The 19,645-nt window shown below is 32.0% G+C and overlaps 1 protein-coding gene and 1 long non-coding RNA gene across 2 annotated transcripts; one reads left to right on the forward strand and one right to left on the reverse strand.

The window, feature by feature from the left end:
- Positions 1-1,070: 1,070 nt before the first annotated feature.
- LOC134254392 (uncharacterized) lies at positions 1,071-3,997 on the reverse strand. The gene is made up of 3 exons (XR_009989313.1): positions 3,866-3,997; positions 3,332-3,403; positions 1,071-1,139 (listed from the first exon to the last, which is right to left on the reverse strand). It is a non-coding gene; the product is annotated as an uncharacterized LOC134254392 (long non-coding RNA).
- A 13,616-nt stretch (positions 3,998-17,613) lies between these two features.
- Positions 17,614-19,264, forward strand: LOC134254395 (uncharacterized). The gene is made up of 5 exons (XM_062736921.1): positions 17,614-17,820; positions 17,945-18,053; positions 18,155-18,362; positions 18,459-18,987; positions 19,109-19,264. Exons 1-5 carry the CDS (start codon positions 17,752-17,754, stop codon positions 19,262-19,264), a joined length of 1,071 nt encoding a protein of 356 aa, XP_062592905.1. The 5' UTR covers positions 17,614-17,751.
- Positions 19,265-19,645: the final 381 nt, after the last annotated feature.

Below are 19,645 nucleotides of genomic sequence, written 5' to 3' on the forward strand. Positions count from 1 at the left end.
AGCTTACTGTTTTATTTGAAAATATAAAGATAAAGCATATAACGATCAAATTTGTTTTGCTTCTCTGGTAAACAGGAAAAAATGTTTAAAAATTTTTCTCATGAAATTTCGAACAAAAGTCCCACTGTTGGACGTGGAGACCGGTCCTTCAGATGAGACCATATAAACCGCAGCTCTCCACCGGCAAGTGGTGGCGTCTCCATATGAGTGAAAAATTCTCGAGAGGGACGTTAAACAATATACAAGTAATCAATCAATCAAAACACAAAGATTATTACGAATATGAAAATAAAGAATTAATTGATACCCACCCCCTACCCCCCCCCCTACCCCCCCTAAAAAAACTTGTTACTATACACAGTTAAAGTATATCATTGAGGGAGTAAGCAAGATTCCATTTCTCAAGAACAGGACTATATCCCGAGGCGCAACACGCCGAAGGAAAAAGTCCTGGTAGAGGGGAACTGGAATCTAGCTTACTCCCTCAATAATATACTATAACTGTTTTGTTATACCTACACAGCTAATTGTGCCACGTACGTTTCACGTACGTTAAACATATGTGACACGTACGTGACTTCACGTACGTTTTCCATGAAAAAAATACCACATACGTTAAACGTACGTTTTCACACGTGTGAATATCATGCGTGTCACGTATGTTAAACATACGTATTGCCTACCATACGTTACACATATATTGTACACGTACGTTACTCATACGTTTCACATATGAATAACGTACGTGCAACATGTGTGTGACATATGTTTCTCATAACATGTTTAATGGGTTTATTATTTGCACTGCTCATATTGTAAATGTCTAAATACCATAGAAAAATGTGTCAAACCATGGTTAAACACACGTTTTGAACATTTTTTTCACATATTGTAAACGTTGGTAAAACAAAAATTAGGTGCAATTTAAATATTCAATTCAGGCATTTGACATAATTTCCCTCAAAGGCTTATTTCTTTTTCATCTGTTGAATGATCCACTTTCTGGTTTATCCTTCACTTTAAATTTCCTGATCCTAATTGCTCTTGAAGCAATCACAACAAAAGACATATTTAGATTTAAGCCAAATTTAATGTTGAGTATGTTAACATCAATTCATTCTTCTCCAGTTCTCTTTTATCTGTAAAGAAAAAGAAAATATTAAATGCATGGAATAAGGGAAAACTCATTTTTCCCTGAACATTACTATTATCCACATATTAATCCTGGTTGATTCCCTGTAGAACTTAAATATAAATACTAAATAACTATAATTAATTTTTTAGTTTTCATAACCATGATCTTTTAAACTTTTTTTTAAATCTAAAATTCATTAAAATTTTTTTTTCACTATGTCCTCAAATATCTATCTTGTAATTCTCTTATCTAAAATTCATTAAATAGCATTGATTTGTGGGTGAACTCGCAAAAAAGATGTGTTTTTTTGTACTTATACTGATACCCCATATGCCAGCTTATCAGGGATTGACATTAACTTTTAGATCCACTTGCCCTTTGGCCAAGTGGACTTAGACTTTGACTTGTTCGAATTAGATTTTTACTTAGTTACCCGAAATTTTACAGAACAAAAAACCCTAATTTTTCAATATTATTTTAATAACTCCGAAAATAAATTTTTGGCACATGGTGCACACCATACTGTTTTCTGTGTCGATCAGACCTGTAAATTCGGACTGCCATGAAGCAATAAACCCCCGTTTTCGTTTGGCTTCATATTTTATCTTATTTTCAGTAGACCCCTTTGATTTGTTTTGAATGTCCTTCCCCCCAAAATAATTATGAAGAGACGACTGCGAAGCCATGCATTTATGACAGTTGCCAAGAAAGCATGTATGTCATGCTTTAGAATTTGGATAAGTCGTACGTCGATAATGTTTTGTGTAACCGGCAAATACACAGCATATAATTTTTTTGTGTCATAACTATGATAATAAATGTTAAAAAATAAAAGTAAGACTGGGATTTTTAATTGTATGAAGGAAAAGAAATTAAATCTGATGATTGAAAGAACGTTTAATTAGAACGACTTATCTTATATCGCATCTGAAGGGTTTCCGAATGAAAAACACAGCGTTCCGAATGCCTAATTAAGTGTTTAATATTTATTTGTTCTCCATTCGACTTCAAAAATTTTCTATGCGTTTCTTTAAAAAATATTTACTTGCCCGATCGGACAAGTACATCGATAGTTTCACTTGCCCGAACTGAGCTTGTCCCGGGCAATCGCACAACCGTTAATGTCAATCCCTGCTTATGGTTAATGCAAGTCAGTCAAGGTCAAAGGTCAAAATTGTTGTTATCCAAGGAAGGACTTGTCACAAAGAATAAATCTGTGAAATATGAAAGCCCTACTACTATCAGCTCAAAAGTTATGATCAAAGAAAGTTTTTTAACAGTGGGTTAAACTAGAAGTTCATGGTCAAATATTTAAGGAATGACTATAATTCTTGGCCAAATTATTTAATGATAACCTGGTTTGGGCCAGTTTACGCTTTATAATCCGCGAAGCTAGTATTTGAAGCCTCTAAGTTTATAAGACCCAAAATACATCAACAGAGAAAGTTTGGTAATTCTTAGCCAGTTAGGACTAAAGATATTTCAGTAGAGCTATAAAATACCATAAGTAGGTCATGGTGACCTACTTTTTGGTCAACATTCTCCAAAAACCATAGATGCCTCAACTGACAAAGTTTAACAATTCTAGGTCAATATAAAGTTCTTTTGGTTTTATTTTCCTGATTATCTCCCTTTGTATAAGGGTCCAAGCCCTAGTTTTAGTATAAATGGTAGCCTTTGGGCCAAGGATGCCCTGTAAAAAATTTGACAATGATTGTCCAAGGGGATCTTGAGTTATGGCCCACATTCTAAAAAGTTTATGCACATCGCACATATGGCCATAGCATTAGCTCTTTAAGGCTTTGGCTCAGAAGAGCTAAAAACAGTATACATGTACTGGTACACCTATTTGCTGACTATGAGGACAATAGCTAGTTTATCATCCCCCAAGACAGCAACTATTCCCCAAGATGCAGCCGAGGGAAATAGTTTGCTGTCAAGGGAGATGATAAACAAGCTATTTTCCGAAAAGTAAGTAAATAGGTGTTTTATTATGGCACCTGATCCCACCTCTGATGTTTCAGGGGTCCGTGTTTGCTCTGCTCTTATTTTGTATAGTTTTATGGACTTTGAGATTGAATACTGTTCGTTATCTCCATATCCTTCTATTATACTGAAGCTGACTTAAACTTATATGTAATTAAGGTCCGATCTGGATAAAACCAGAAGAGTTACGAAATGAAAAATTGAACTTACCTTCTGCATTAATCTTTAGCTTGGCATGGATCCATCTGTTTTTGTGTGTGTTCCAAGTGTATACTTTTTGTCCTTGAGGTTAAAAAAAATATATGTTAAAAAAATAGAAAACTTTCACATTAAATTTTACAAAAGTTATTCCCCTATGTGGGGTCAATCTGGCGTATGGCCCTGTTTTCCCTCTGTAACCTTACCAAATTTATTTTTCAGTATCTTAAAGATAAAATCTGTAATGAATATGTTCATTAAGATTTTCATGTTGCCCCAAACTTTGGCAATACAGGTACAGATCTAAATTGTCCAATAACGTTTGAAGTTTGAAAATAATAACAGCCCAACAGGTAACTTACAAAGGGCAAAGTGGGAAAAATGAGAGTTATGGCGACAAGGGGAGATAACTCTTAGTAGTGTGAAATTGGTCAAACTCAATTGCATTTCAAATTTTACATGAAAAGCTTCAAGTTACATGTAGTATTTGCAAGTCTAAAAGCAATATGATCAAAAAATCTTATCCTTTTTAAAAGTTATAATTACCATATTTAAGATTAATACTGGTTAAACTTTCAGAATCTGTTTTGAAGTTCATTCTAGGCATTTAGGTGTTTACAAAGATGAGCTTCAGTCACCATCCTGGAATGCATATCTAAAATAACATAAAAATACACAATCTCATTTACACAATTTATATTCATAGAAGGATGAAAAAGGACAATTATGTAAAAACAAAACTGTTACAGTACCGACCAGACCCAACCTGACACAAAGCAGTCCCAGAGCAGTCCCGGGGACTGTTTTCTGGGACTGCTAAAGCAGTCCCACAGCAGTCCCACAGCGGTCCCAGAGCAGTCCCACAGCAGTCCCAGAGCGGTCCCAGCAGTCCCAGCGGTCCCAGAGAGCAGTCCCAGCAGTCCCAGAAAGCAGTCCCAGCAGTCCCAGAGGGCGGGGTTTATTAATGTAATGGGCGGAGCTAACTCAGAAATGAGATTTCCAATAAACAATGGGATTATAAAAGGCAGTTGAAATTGATTCTGGGTAGTATGCCAGGAATCCTTACATGAATGCGAAGGTCATTTATTAACAGTACGCGCAGAGAACCAATTTGGAATAATATTTATCAAAGGAAGAAGGCTTTCACACCTACATGTATAAAATTAAACTGAACATGAATATTACACCAGAGCAGTCCCAAATTAAAATTCATTAAAATTAAAATTTATTATCTATTAATTAAAATTAATCAAAATTATCTGGTATATAAATAATTCCATTTCTTTATTTTCTTTGACTGATACTGTTTCCCATATTAATTTTTTCTACAGAAAATTAAACGTGAATTATTTATTTTCCACCAGAACAAGCTTTAAATAGATCTTATCGTTATATGGCCAATTTCCATACTATCGGGATACTCTAATAAATTTTTTTAAGTATTGGGGCTTTTAAAAAAAATCTTTGTTAATTTTGCCCAGTATTATTTTTCAGTCATGATTATTTTTACTTTCATGTCAATTTAATTATTTTAAATTTCTCTATCTCTATAATACTGTGCTTTAAGTTTTAAGTGCTTTATTATTTGTAAATGTTAGAGTGTATATCTGTAAATCACCAGAATGGAACCCTCAGATTTTGTTCAAAATTAATTAATCCTGAAAGAAATTCATACACATTTCATTTCTCAATTTTATTTTTGCTTTACATAGATTGAAATTAGGGTCATTGTTGACCAGCATGTTCAATGATGTGAAACGCTGATATGTATACACAAATAACATGAATTGATTTTCTGCCCAAAGGCGATTAAAACCGCGAGTGTTGATACCATTTTTATACACATTAATCGGCCAGGTAAACAGAAGCAAAACAAAAAAGAAATAAATCACAATTCCCGGTATTTTCAACTGTTTATTTTTAAAATTAATGTACTCTTTTAATAACTTGTTTATAAATTAAAAACTACCAGTAATTTATAAATAATTTCCCAAGTGATTATCCACATTGTTTATGTTACGGAAGAATGGTAGCATTAATTTATTAATTTTATTTTATGGTCATTTAATAAATTGTGAGGTTTTCTATTTGAGGGTTAAAAACATGTTCCTTTTTCAATTAAAAATCTTTTATTTAAGTGTAATAATTATTTTAAATAGTAGCAATTCAAATTTTTAGTATCTGATTTTACATTAAATACCCCCGTAATAAAAAGGCCTACATGTTGATATTTTTTCTCCTAAACCTTATCTTATATTTAGGAGAAAAAAAATTAATATTCTCCTAAATTCCTTATTTTACAACTTTATTTTTAAAAAAAAAATTTTCTAAACCACATTTGTGTAAATATACAGTCTAGGTAAATATTAATTAACTATAATAATCTCTACTTATTAAAAGATTGTAAGAAATCCTTGCTTTTTAAACAGATAAAACTCATCTCTGCTGCAAGTAAACAAAACAACAGGGGGCCTGCAAATTCAGAATACACAAGGGGGCGGAGCTATCATGTCACTCAGAACCTTTTTTCACACATGAGTGAACAAAGCAGTCCCAGAAAGCAGTCCCAGGGACAGCTGGGACTGCTGGGACTGCTGGGTCTGCTTTTTAGAGCAGTCCCAGAGCAGTCCCATAGCGGTCCCAGAGCAGTCCCACAGCGGTCCCACAGCAGTCCCAGAGCGGTCCCAAAGCAGTCACGGGGACTGCTTTCTGGGACTGCTTGGGTGTCAGGTTGGGTCTGGTCGGTACTGTACACCATTATTGCCCTCAAAGAGAACGATTTCCTTTACCATAAGTAATGTGATGTTTTAAATACTGCAAAAAGAAATTCAGTGATTGGAACTTTACATCAAATTCTTTTTGTTTCTTTTTTTTTGCATCTTATTTGTAAGGTTAAAAACATTTTAAATAAATACTTAATTGTTATTACAGTATTTTTAAACTTCACCTGCATTTTGATACATGACGTGCCCTTGTTGACCAAACAGCTCACTGCCTCAACATGGTCAATATTTTCTGTTTTTGATAACCCAAGTCTCCTTTATGAAATGCATGAAGAAACACCCCCTTAGTTTTCATGCAAAACACAGTCATCAGTGGTCATAAAGTAATTAAATAAAAATAATAATAATTGTTGATTTTATGCATTCCTCGCCGTTAGCTTGGCCCTAGAACTTGGCAGACGTCAGACTTCTCTTTCCAGTGACGTCACTGGTAACGTACATGTAATACATAAATGGAGGCTGGAAAATTCCGGAAGGTATATTTTATAAGTTTTATACGGACGGTACCCACTGTATATTAGATATTTATTTAGGTAAATCATTTACTCCCTTTAGAGATTTGTTGTGATATTATCGTGAATTTCTTTCTTTCTTTTTTTCAATTTAGTTTTGCTCTTGAATTCGGATTGATAATATCTATCGATGACCGAGTTTAATTTTATGTACCTCTACCGATATCCGATATACAAGACGAGAACTTGGTGTAAACTTTGTTTACCGTTTTTAGAGTAGATTTTAAACCAATGCGAACTGATAACATCATGCCAGACATAAACGTGGACGTAAAGTAAACAATGTGAAATTAATTGAAACATTAAAGACGCAAAACACGCGCGACATTCACAAGTCAACAACGCACACGTCTGTGAGTAATCTCAGTGAGATGGGTAGAGATTGAAAATTTGGTCTGACGTCTACTACTTCCACAACTAGGCCTTACTATTTTTACTTAATAGTTTTAAAAGATTTTGGAGAACTAATCAAGATAATATCTAACAATCATATAGGCGCTAGGGCTTAACCTGTTATTCAGTTAACAGAGCCATTATGGTGATATGACCATCTATAAAATCCATCTTATAACATGTATAACGGGACTTTAGATCAGAAGTTACATGGACTTTAATCATTATAATATTTACAAATCTAAAAAATCTTTTTTTAAAAAACACATTATTATGATATTTGGTTAAACCCAATCACAACTGAAAGCTCACAGACTAATCTCAGCGAGATGGGTAGAGACTGAAAATTTGGTCAGACGTCTACTACCCATACATTTATACAAAAAGTTTTTGTATTTTAAATGAATATTGTAGTCCCAAGCAACAATAAATGTTAAAGGCATTGTTTTTTCTCGTAATAGCAAAAACTAAATGATAATTTAATTAATTAATTAGATTTGAAATTAAATAAAAATGAAAAGGATAAGATTTATAGTCAACCTACATTTATCATACATGTATGTAATAGTATGAATTTACAAAAATATACAAGTTTCTCGAACATAGCTTTTCACACACATGTAAACCACCTTTTTTTAATATATATGTAACATGTGGCTGATAATACACATACTATATTCATCAACGTATGTGTAATGCGAGCTTTATAATATAAGTTAACCATAATTTATATGTGTACATTAGTACATGTACCGGTAATGTGTGGTTTATAATACACATAAACTTTACATGAAATTTGTGCTTTATAAAACATATGTAAAACATGACTTCATTAACGTACGTGTAACATGTGGTTGACTTTACACATGTAAACCATGTGTTCATTAACGTACGTGTAACATGTATTTGACAATTCTCATGTAAACCGTACGTTTATTAACGTACGTGTAACGTATGGTTGCACCTAACATATGTTACACATACGTGTAACGTATGTAACACGTGCGTGTATTTCAAACGTACGTTTCACGTACGTTATGTGAAACATATGTAGTCACACACATGTTATACGTACGTTGTACTACATACGTGAAACGTATATTTGTAATACACATATGTGATACGTACATTTCACATATGTGAAACATGTGTTATGTGCAACCATATGTAACACGTACGTGGCACAATTAGCTGTGTATACAAATTTAAATTGTAAAGATCACTTTAAAAACATAATCATTATTTGTCTCAAATACCAAATAAGAAGACAGTTATTCTCTAAATCTAATGCAATCTTTGCATTTTGTTTGTTGTTTACCTCTTATTTTGTTGCGTTTTGTTATAATACGTCATGAAGCACTGTGTTTTTGCGTCGCTGTATTGTGATGTCACAAAGAAAAGCTTTAACCGCGAATTAGCATGACTAGATTTCATCCGAGGGATTAACTCAAAAACTAACTCACGAGTATAAGTCTATTTACAGCGATTTAGGGAGTTGTTCAGATTTAATCACTGAATCATATACATGTATAGGAAAAAATCAGTAGAGGTATGATAAATTAATTTAATCATTTACATTTTTAATTTAATATATCTCTACATTGCGTGAGACTGATCATTTTAAAAAATGTTTTTCGGGGTATTTCCCTGACATAAAGCTAAGATCATCTAAATTGAATTCTGACCCCTGAATGAGTATGGTTTCCTTATTTTTCTAGTGAAGATAACAGTCTTGATCGGCCTTTTGTAGTCATTTGATCTGCTATAGCGGATGTTAAGCAAAGACCAAGAGAACATGAAATAAAATAGAAATATTAATGTAATGAAAATCTTGATAAACTCATGAATACATTTATGAGTAACGTAATGACTTTAATCTTTTCAAATGTCAGGTTCTCTTACTTATGCAGCAATATACATTCAACTTTATCACCTGAATAGGGTGTTTATATCTCTCAGTTGATTCGATACGCAGTAGCATGCTCTTAGTATGAACAATTTCTCCAAAAAGAGTTAAATTACTGACAAACAAGTTGAGGAAACAAGAATATTAGCAGTATCTTTAAAGTCATCATTTCGCAAGGTCTTTGGTCGATACAAGAACCTTGTCAGGAAATAAATTTTTTCATTGATTCAAATGCTGACTTACTTTTTCTTACTAATTGATAGGCCATTACTTACATTCTTACATGTAATTGACAACATATTTTTCTGTTATTTCATAACAAGGAGCACACGGTTGTTCTAACCGGTCGACGGGGAATGCTTACTCCTACATGGCACCTGGACCCACCTCTGATGTTATGAGCTAAGTCCATGTTTGCTCTCTCCTATGTGTACTATTTGTCCTTTATTTGATATATATTTTTCATTTACAAGCTTGAATTTTTTAAAATGATATGGAAGAGGAAATTTGTTTTTAAATGTGAAACATTTTTCGTCTATTTTTCAATCTTTCCTTGAAAAGTCACTCCAAAATCTGAAAGAAATCTCTATAATGAGGGATTAGTGTTAAATTTCTGAAAGAAATATAATCTTCTGAAATATATATTGATTTATAAACAGGAAAAAAGACAAATATTTTCATGAATTGGTCATAATTGCTAATAGTAATTGATTATGAGAAACTCAGCCCTACCGAAAAATTAATGTATATTGACACAGAGTCCACATTTGACAAAGCATAAAGAAAAAAATAATACTGGACACAGCATTTGATATTTATTATTCCTAAAATGTTTCAAACATGTATTTATCGAGTGCGGTATATAGTGGAAACTTATTTTTGATATTTTAATTACATAGTGCTTTTGATATCTATGAGCATATATATTTTTGGATTGTGGAGGATATTGAATTATCCCCAAGACACTAAAATGAATGTGCAACAAAACGTAATACCAATACCAAAATACTCAATCTTTGAACACATAATAATATGGATGTAGTCGAGAGACTTTTATTTAAAATATCAAAAGTTGGAGTGATTTTTAAAAATATAAAATAAATATTAAATATAAATTAATTTAATAAATAAACCATTTAATATGCTATAAATGGTAGGTCTTCAGTTAAATTTTTTTTCTTTTCATTCTTTACTTACATGGGTATTTAGTGATTTAGCTATACACCCTTTAGATCACATCTGTACATACACATGCATACTTTTACATGACCACACACACACATATCCATTGCTCAGACTTTAAAATGCTTGGTTTTCATTGGTTGAATATTTGGTCTTTGTGGGGTTCTGAATTTCATTCAGATTTATCTCAAGATTTAGGTTTCATGGTAGAATTTGTACAAAGATGTAGATTAAGCTGATGAGTTTATTTCTAAACATTTAGACGTTAGATAATTCCTGAACTGTTACACAATAAATAAAGAATATGTATAATAGAATTGGAGAAAGTTCAATTCCATAAATTGGACATCGTTGTATACCAAAAATTCCATTTATCAATTATCAACTTGAGGTGTCATCATAAAAATGTTCAAGTTACAAGTGTGTTTCCCATTATTGCCGGGAACACCCGATACATGGATATCATGACAAAAATAATTACTTTTTTACCTAGTTTTACATATTTGTACATAATTCTTCAGTTTTAACAGATTGAATTAAACATATGGAGATAACAAACAAAATTCAAGATCAAACGTCAATAAAACAATAAAAAAAATAGGAACAAAGCAATCACAGACCTACAAAACAACAGAGGTGGGATCAGATGCCTGAGAGGAGTGAGCATCCCCTGCCGAACAGTCACAAAAAAACCACCTGTGCTCCTTGTCATCATCTGGAAATCACGGAAAAATCCGTCAATTCAGTGTATAAAAATAGACTAACAATTGGTATGAAAAACTTCAGTCAGCATTTGACTCAATGATAAATTGTATTTGCTGATAAGGTCATTGTATCGACCATAGAACTTACGGAATGATGACTTTAAACGAGACTGCTAGAATTCTTATTTCATCAATTAATTTGTCAATAATTTACCTTGTTTTAGAAATTGTTCATATAGTATGTAGAGCATGCTCTTGCGTATCGAATCAACTGACATATATAAACTCCGTATGTAGGTGATGAAGATATATAGCTGCATAAGTAAATGAAGTTGACAATTGAAAAGTTAAAGACATCACATTTATCACAAGACTTTGATTGTTAGATTAACATTTATGTCTTTTTAAAGAAAATGGAAGTTTTAATTAAATCAAAATTTGAATAAACTTGATTCCTGCATCAAAATATACAAAAAGGTAAACATTGTCGTTTGGGAAACAAATAAAATAAGGCATATATTCTTATTAGGTTTTTTGAGACCATATAGTACAACACATAATATTGGAAAATTTTATAATTACGAATGTCGGTAATCATCATTTAGGTCAAATTCATAATATGGACCTTCGAATAAATCTGTTGCAAATCGATTTCTTGTAGTCACAGTCGATGCATTACGTTATGTCTGATTTTGGCTTTCAAGAAAAATTTATTCCGAGTACATGTATAGATTGAATAAATAGTAAGATATGTTTAGGAGTTTAGGTCTTTTATTTCTAGTTCAACGAGATTTTTAATGAAAGAAAGAAAATGTTTTCATTGATATTTTCTATTCATTTTACCCACACATGTGCCAAATAGGGGAAAATACAAAAAATATGTAGTAATTAGAATTTTTTTATATTTGCTATTTGCGTAGTTTGTTCATTACTTTTTCTTCATTGAAATAACTTTTGAAAAACAAAAGCACGTACATGTACAATTTGATAAATTGTTGTTTGTTTGTTTGTTTGTTTGTTCGTTCGTTTGTTTGATTTTTGCAGTTCAAAAAAAATTTCACATGAAAATAAAAATGAAATTAAAATAAAAGTTTTAATTGAGGACACTGTATAAGGGAAGTCATTCATTTCTTGCTTGTTTGTTGTTTAACATCCATCTGGAGATTTGTTTACTCATATGGAGACGCCACCATTTGAAGGTGCAGAACTGCAATTTTTCATCTATACTCGGCACTAAGGGCCATTGAGCAGTGAGGGATCTTTTTTGAACCAACAACTACTGCGACACGCTAAAAGGGAAAAAACATATTATTAGAATTTTTTCCTTGTAAACTCACATTTTTAATTTTTTTCAAATCTTCTAAAATGAAAAGACTACCAATTCACAATGAAAGATCATTTCATTCATGTTTTCTCGAAAAAAAAACGTGATTTATTTTAAGGAATGTCCCAGCTTTTGCCCTGTTAATTATAAAAAAATGTCATAACACAAAGAACAACATCATCCTCTCAAGTTTGAAAATTTTCCAGGAAATGAATTACGATAAAATCATTTCAAGACCTAGTTTTTCCCCTCCTGTAGTTACATGTATTTGCTAATTATATCCAAAAAACTCAAAAGATTGGTAATCATGTATTAGAAAGGGTACAACTTAAAATGTTTTAAATTACAATTTGAAAGCAAAATTATGATAACTCGTATATTTATTTATTTTTAATGAGAGTAATTAAAGGGGATTAACAATTTTAATAAAGATTTTAACTCAATAAATAACGAAGGCTTTGAAATTAAAATTATTTACAGGCTACCAGTATAAGAAACATACATATGTATTAGTTTTTGCAGAACATCATGCTCTTTCCCTTATTTTGCAAGGAAAACAAACAAACAAACAACACAACACAACAAATATGTAGTTTCTCCCATGAAAAGTACAAATTCAAACGTAAGCTTACATGTATAGACTACTGAATTGCCAAAAACTGAATCATGATGGACGCATTTTTTTGGCACGGATCGGATGAAAAATAAAATAATTTATATTACTGTTTAATTCTTTATGCAGTTAGTTTTGATTTTGCTATAACTTTAAAGGACAATTAAGTATGAATTCATGTTTCTTGGAATTTAATACGTAGATTATTCTTTTGATCTTTTTAATCCGATTGTATTTAACTCAGTCGCTAATTTTGTTCCATTTACTTTATCATTGGGAAAGCAATGGATATGAATGGATATAAAATCTATGGATAGGATAGAGATTTTAACAAAAATAACTTTTATTCTTTAGAAAAGCAAAAAAGAATTCAAATAGCATGTATTGTTCTAAAAATAGTGGATGGTCTGATTTGTAAAATCTCTAACATATTTTACCTAAAGGTTTGCATCCCCCTCGTCCTTTTCCATAGTTGCATATAAGCAGTTGTAACACGATTCCGTAGATTAGTTCATTCATTATTTTCATTCAGATCCAAGTAAGTTTTCTTTTTCTCCGTGGAATATTTTTTTAAAGTTGATTTTTACAAAATACAAGAAGACAACTGTGCTGCACACCCTTTTAATTTGATTGACTTTAGTTGGTTGCTGCCGCGTGTTTATCTTACATTTTTGTCTTTTTTTTTTAATTACAAAGCCACATAAATTTCACTTTGTTATGCACTGATCTATGCAATTTAGATCAAAATATCTTTTGTATCTCTTAAACTGATGTGACAGGGGCATACAATGTCATATCTGCATATCCATCCATATATTTCATAATTACAATCCACGCAGAGTATATTGAAGCTTAAGACATTGAACCAAGAACAAAGTTGTGTCTTATGTGTCTCAGGGACTGAAGAAGTACAAATGGGGAGAGAAAAAATATGTTTAACATGAATTATTTTCTTCCCTTTACAAATCGAGTAAAGCAATAAAGATAGATCATATAAGCAGGATTTAAAACACATACATTAGTTAATTCATAAAATTTATCTTTATTTTTTTTTATAAACTTTCCTTTTATTTCAGATGATCACGCCTTCGGTTATTTTCATATTTCTTGCCGGAATCCTGACACTTCATCCAGTTTACGCTGTTTCTACTCAAGAATCGCAAAGATTAACCTTTCTCTTATTAACTTTTGAGTGCATTTCTAAGAAGATAAAGGAAGGAAGTCTATGTCCTTCTCATACAGGAAATGAGATGAGGTGCTATAGAAGAGTGGGCATCCCCTGCAAACCCTTGTGTCCAAGTAAATTCATGCTGAAAGTGGACCGAATGCATTCATGAATTCAAAGGAATCCATTTTTTTTGCACTTGGTGTCGAAGTGTGATGGACCTGATCTTGAAGAACTTCGTGTTGCTATATTTTCTGCCATAACACAATCTCTCGTTTTCTGATAGTAAACATATATGTATCTTAGTTTTACCTTTATTTCTCCAAAAACAAAATAACCATGGTTTCCAATTCACATGTAAACTGCTCTTTTAATTAAATTAACAATTTCCTTTGAAATTTTAATAAAGGTGAATATATGTGATGATAAATATTAAATTTCTAATTTGCTTTCGAAATCTGAAGAAAAGTTGCCCTTTTTAAATTATGCACGTAGCCTGTTTAAACAGCTTGACATTCTATTGTCAGCAAATATAATACTGTATTTTAAAAAAGAAAAAAAAAACTTTTATCTTTAATTTTTCATCAATTTTCTTTAGGGTTAGGGTTAGGAAAAATATAAGTAAGTCAATCGAGTCAAAGGTTGATACATCTCTGTAACAAACAAATCGGTAATAATCCCTTTAAAAAAACGCAAACACAAACATTAAACAACAAACATCATATGTATTAAGATAAACACAATGGTTAAACAATATTTTCCTTGAATAAATAATTATTGTATCATAACATGATATTTTGTTTCAGTTTTACTTCAAATATTTATGGACAAAATTTACAAAAAAATGGAATAAAAGGTTTGTTCGTTAAATGCACGTGCGTGGACTAAAAGGACGTTAATGCGAATGTTTTTCTATCATGCACGTGATGTATTAAATTCTAAAAATAATCACTAAACCGCGCCGTTAGCTACAAATTACGCAAGAGGTTTAGGAAAAGATATTTTTTTCGGAAGAATACAATGGACGATGCATGCTGACAACCTATCAATCACAGCATCAAAAATGAGTGAATAACGAAAACGGAAGGCCTTCCCCAAAAAGCTTTGTGTTGGAGTTGAAGATTTGTGACAAAAGGTTATGACGTCAGAATTCTGCTCAAGGTAGGTTTTTTTCTACTATTGGATTCGCCCCTACAAACTTTACATTCCCTGATATAAATATCTTAAATATTTATCAATTCTTAAGAGAATTTTTCCTTTTGATTGGCCATGGAACAATTTATTTTGTGATTATTGCTTAAATGAAAATCCCAGCCCCTATATTCTCTCTTAAAACATAATGGTATAAACATTTTAGAAATACTAGAACAACCTAAACCACCGACTTGTTTAAAGAGATATGGTGGTAGGAGAAAGCATCAGTCTTCATGATAATGATAGAGAACGTATTGACACATATATTTATCGAATAAAATTTGCGTAGAAAGTTATCAATGAAATATATATGTACATGTACATAAAGAACAGTTGAATATGAATATTTTTTTCTTTTATATATAACAATTTTAAATATTTTCATAGATATAATAAAAATGAAAGATGTTTTCAGCAAGATTTATCGGTCTTCGTAATATGACTATAAAATTTTAGAATAATCAATAAATGTATGCAAGTTCACGAATGTTGTTGAATAATTTCAGATTTTGAATTGTAGAGAAAACATATTTGAATATTTATTTCTTTACAGAGAGAAATCACTCTAAGCCTTTTACTTTGTTTCGTCCGTGATGTGGCAAGTAATCCGATACTATCGAGATCCGGTCAACATCCTACAAGAGTAACCTTCTCCTTATCAACTCTTCGGAACATTTCAAGGATGATCGATTAAGCAAACCGATGTTCAAGCCAAACCGGAAGCAATATCTGTCCAAGGAGTTGGGTACCGAATATTGACGTACACAGAATACCAAAAGTTATTTATAGAGCAGAAAAACTCCCGGAATCCCTTTGTGAGATTGATAATGATAAAGAATGTATATATGATAACACAATATTTGATGTTATGAATTTAGACCGATATTCTGATGGAACGTTTGGCCTCAGAAAAGACGTTATAGAACTACCTGTTGCCATGGCATGTTTAATGAGCTCTGTTTTAAATGGTGGACATGCTGATTCGAATATGAGAGTTTTTGATTTGGTTAGATATTCCTCAAACCTACGGAAGATAAGTCTGTGAAGGATAGAGTTCAAAGCAGGCATAACTACAGTGTAATTTGTTATTTAATTTTGTTTTGACATTAGTTTAGCTTTGATTTTAAAAAAAATATTTAATGTTATACATGTACCTCATGAATGATTAATTCTTTTTCTAGTTTTTATATTGGTCATGTGTTGTTTTAAATGGTTATTGACTTCTATATCTATAAAAAATGTATCAAAAAACATAATTTCATAAAAAATATCAATAAAGCGGAACGAAATTTAAATTCATCTGTAATTCATGAGCTCAATATCTGCAAGCATTTAGAAAAAAAAGTGGGAAAAACCGAGCGGGAGGTTCTGACAAATAGAGGGACAGACGGACGTACGGATAGAGAGACGGACAAACTCGGCCTTTTTCCGGTAGGGGACTACAGAGTGTAATAATACGAGCGATGGATACCACCTTTTAAATAAAATAAAAAAGGATAAAAGAAGCTCATGATTCTCTTTTTTTCTCCTTGCCGTTTTTATTTTTTTTATTATATATTGTTCTGCTTTGGAAAACTTTAATTGTAACTTATACATAGTTTTCAAATATATGACAAATTATCTTTCGAGCTGTTTCCCTTGATCGTCATAATGGTGATCAACCTGGTTATTTTTTCCTCGTTGTCTAAGAAATTCTTTGGGAAAATTTTAATTGAAAACTATCTTTTGTTAAGTGTAAGTATATCCTTCAAAATATAATGTTGAAAAAAATGTAACCAGTTCTTCTTAAACTTTTTTTTACAACATATTAAAGGGCACCTTTAGTCAAAAATTATTGTTCAATTAAAATATATATTCGGTTATTTAAAATCCAGTCCTGAAAAAATCACGTTTGTAAGATGTGTGGTTTAGCTGAAATTAATTAAAATGTCAAATGCTCGGTGAAAGTAATCTGAGCTCGGCAGTTTCCGCTGTTGTCGGCTGCATGACGAAAAGAATGTGAACAGATGCAGAGACAGCTTCAATGTTGTTACACTACATGGCATGTAAATAAACATGTCCTGTGATACTCACAGTGAAACAAAAAGGGGTAGAAGATGTGTAGCGGGTGGGTGTTCAAGTACACATTTAGATGGAGTGTCCCTGCACTATTTTCCATTTAAAAAGGAACCACATCTTGTACCAAAGTGGACTGCCTGTGTTAGACTTAAGAGAAAATGGCCTGAGGGCCCTACTAAATATTCCAGCCTTTGTGAATTACATTTAGATGACTCTTGTTATCCATTTGAGTATCGATTCAAAAAATCACAAGGAATTCCAGTGAAGAACAAAGTTCTAAATCCTGGGTCAGTACCAACAAAACATCACCCTAGTGTTTTAGGAAAACGTGATTTGAGCTCTATTGAGGAGGGTGAGGAGAAATCCAATGAGAGAGAGAAAAAAGAAAGGAAACGGATAAGAGGGGCATTTGTAAAACGAGAACATTTTAGAGTAAGTAGATTTTACATTTTACACCTTAAACAAAGATGTTATTAGTAAATATTTTTAGAAGGTCTGGAAAATGTTTATACTGGTAATTCATAACAAAATATTTGAAGATGATACATGTATCTTATTGTAGATCATTACAGAGAAAACAGAAGTTCAGAATAAATCTATGCAAGAAGCTGAAGCTAGAAAATCAGAAGAAGATTCAAATTGCACAATGACTGACAATGAAATCAATGTAAGCTTGAAAATGAATAGAAATATACCATACCCTTTAAAAAATAATTAATATCTGGACTGAGTATGCATACATGTATATCCTGTTCCATAGTCTTGTATATTAATTTAATTGGGATTTTTAGAAAGGTTCAGAAGGATTTTCAAAATCAAAAGAAGCCTTCAGTCAGACAAAAAGGTCATGGAATAAAAGAAGTAAATCTAGCCAAACCAAATCTAAAACATCTACCAAAGGTAAATATAAGATGAACATTTTCTGAGACTTAAGAGTTTCAATTAATCTAATTTAAAAAAAATATTAAATTGTGAAATGGAAGTATTTTTTTTTCAATCAGGGACTCAAATAAATATGTATCCTGCCAGAAGAAGTGTGGGTATACAGTGCAATATAAACGATAATGAACAATCTATGAGTGATCAATTCCTAAGATACGAGGATGACATGCCAACAGAATCCTCCGACCTGGAAATTTCTTCTGATTCTGAATATCAAGAACATCCTGAAAGTGATGATTCCATGGAGTATTCCTCCGAGGAAAATGAGTGAGTTTATAGGTTGTATTTCATATTTATTTATGCTGGGAAACTCTGCATGATCAACTTTTTTTAAAAAGAGTTTTTTTTTCGTTTGCTTGTCAGAAAACCAAATGCAAGAGAAGAGAAGAAATTCATTGTGTTTCAATCCCAACTGATGAAGTTATTTCATACCTGTTCCAAATGCAAGTCTCCAGTTGTGGGGAAGATAAAACAAATAAAAGGATCATTCATTTCAGTTGAAGTGGAATGTATTCTTTGTAATTTAAAATCAACATGGAATAGTCAACCCTATATTGGAGAGGTACCTGCAGGATATCTTCTGATATCAACATCAATTGTACTATCAGGGTCCATTCCAAGTAAAGCTCTCAGAATGTTTGAATTCATGAATGTTCAAGCTCCAAAACTGTCAACATTTTACAATCATCAAAAGTGCTATATACATCCTGGAATTTTTCATATTTGGAAGAATTTCACAAATTCTTATGTAGAATATGTGAAGCAACAAGGAAATCCACTGGCTCTGGGTGGAGATGGCCGAGCTGACAGCCCTGGACACTCTGCAAAATATGGGGCTTATTCAGTGATAGATCTAGATGAGGGGCTAATTGTGCACATAGAGCTTGTTCAGGTACTGTTGAGTGTTAATTACTGATACATGTATTCTTTTCGTATTTATGTAATATCTTAATCATTTTATCCCATTTATTCCTGTGTGTTAAAATATATATGTATATATACATATATTGTAGTCAAATGAAGTCAAAAGTAGTTCCCACATGGAATTAGAAGGTTTGATTAGAACAATGGCTTATTTTTGTGATATGGAGGTAGAAATAGGCACATTAGTAACTGATCGGCATGTCCAAGTCAACAAGTGGGTTCGTTTTCGGTATTTGATGCCATGATTGTGCAGCATTGACATGAACACCTACTTGGGTATCAGAAAAGAAAAAAATTGTATAAAAAAAATATTTGTTTGAAATTTTCTTTGTCAAAATATTTTTGACCTTAATGAAACAATGCAACTTTGATATGTATAATTGAATTAAAAGAAAATTAAACTATTCTTCACCAGTCTGTGTTATGTGTTCTGTCTTCCTCATCAGCTTCTGAATTGTCGGATGCATCTTCATCAGAAGTTGCATAAGGCTCATATTGGTATGGGAGAATACCAAAGCCAGCATTTTCTGTCCCAATAGTATCAGAATCTGTCTCTTCATGGTCAGAAGAATCTTCACTAAGATCTTCTTTATTGTCTAATTCCTCCTCAACATCCAAATCAAACC

Source organism: Saccostrea cucullata, unplaced genomic scaffold, assembly GCF_032062105.1.
Source record: "Saccostrea cucullata isolate Sc308-1 unplaced genomic scaffold, CSIRO_AGI_Scuc_v1 ctg1731, whole genome shotgun sequence".
NCBI classification, from domain to species: domain Eukaryota; kingdom Metazoa; phylum Mollusca; class Bivalvia; order Ostreida; family Ostreidae; genus Saccostrea; species Saccostrea cuccullata.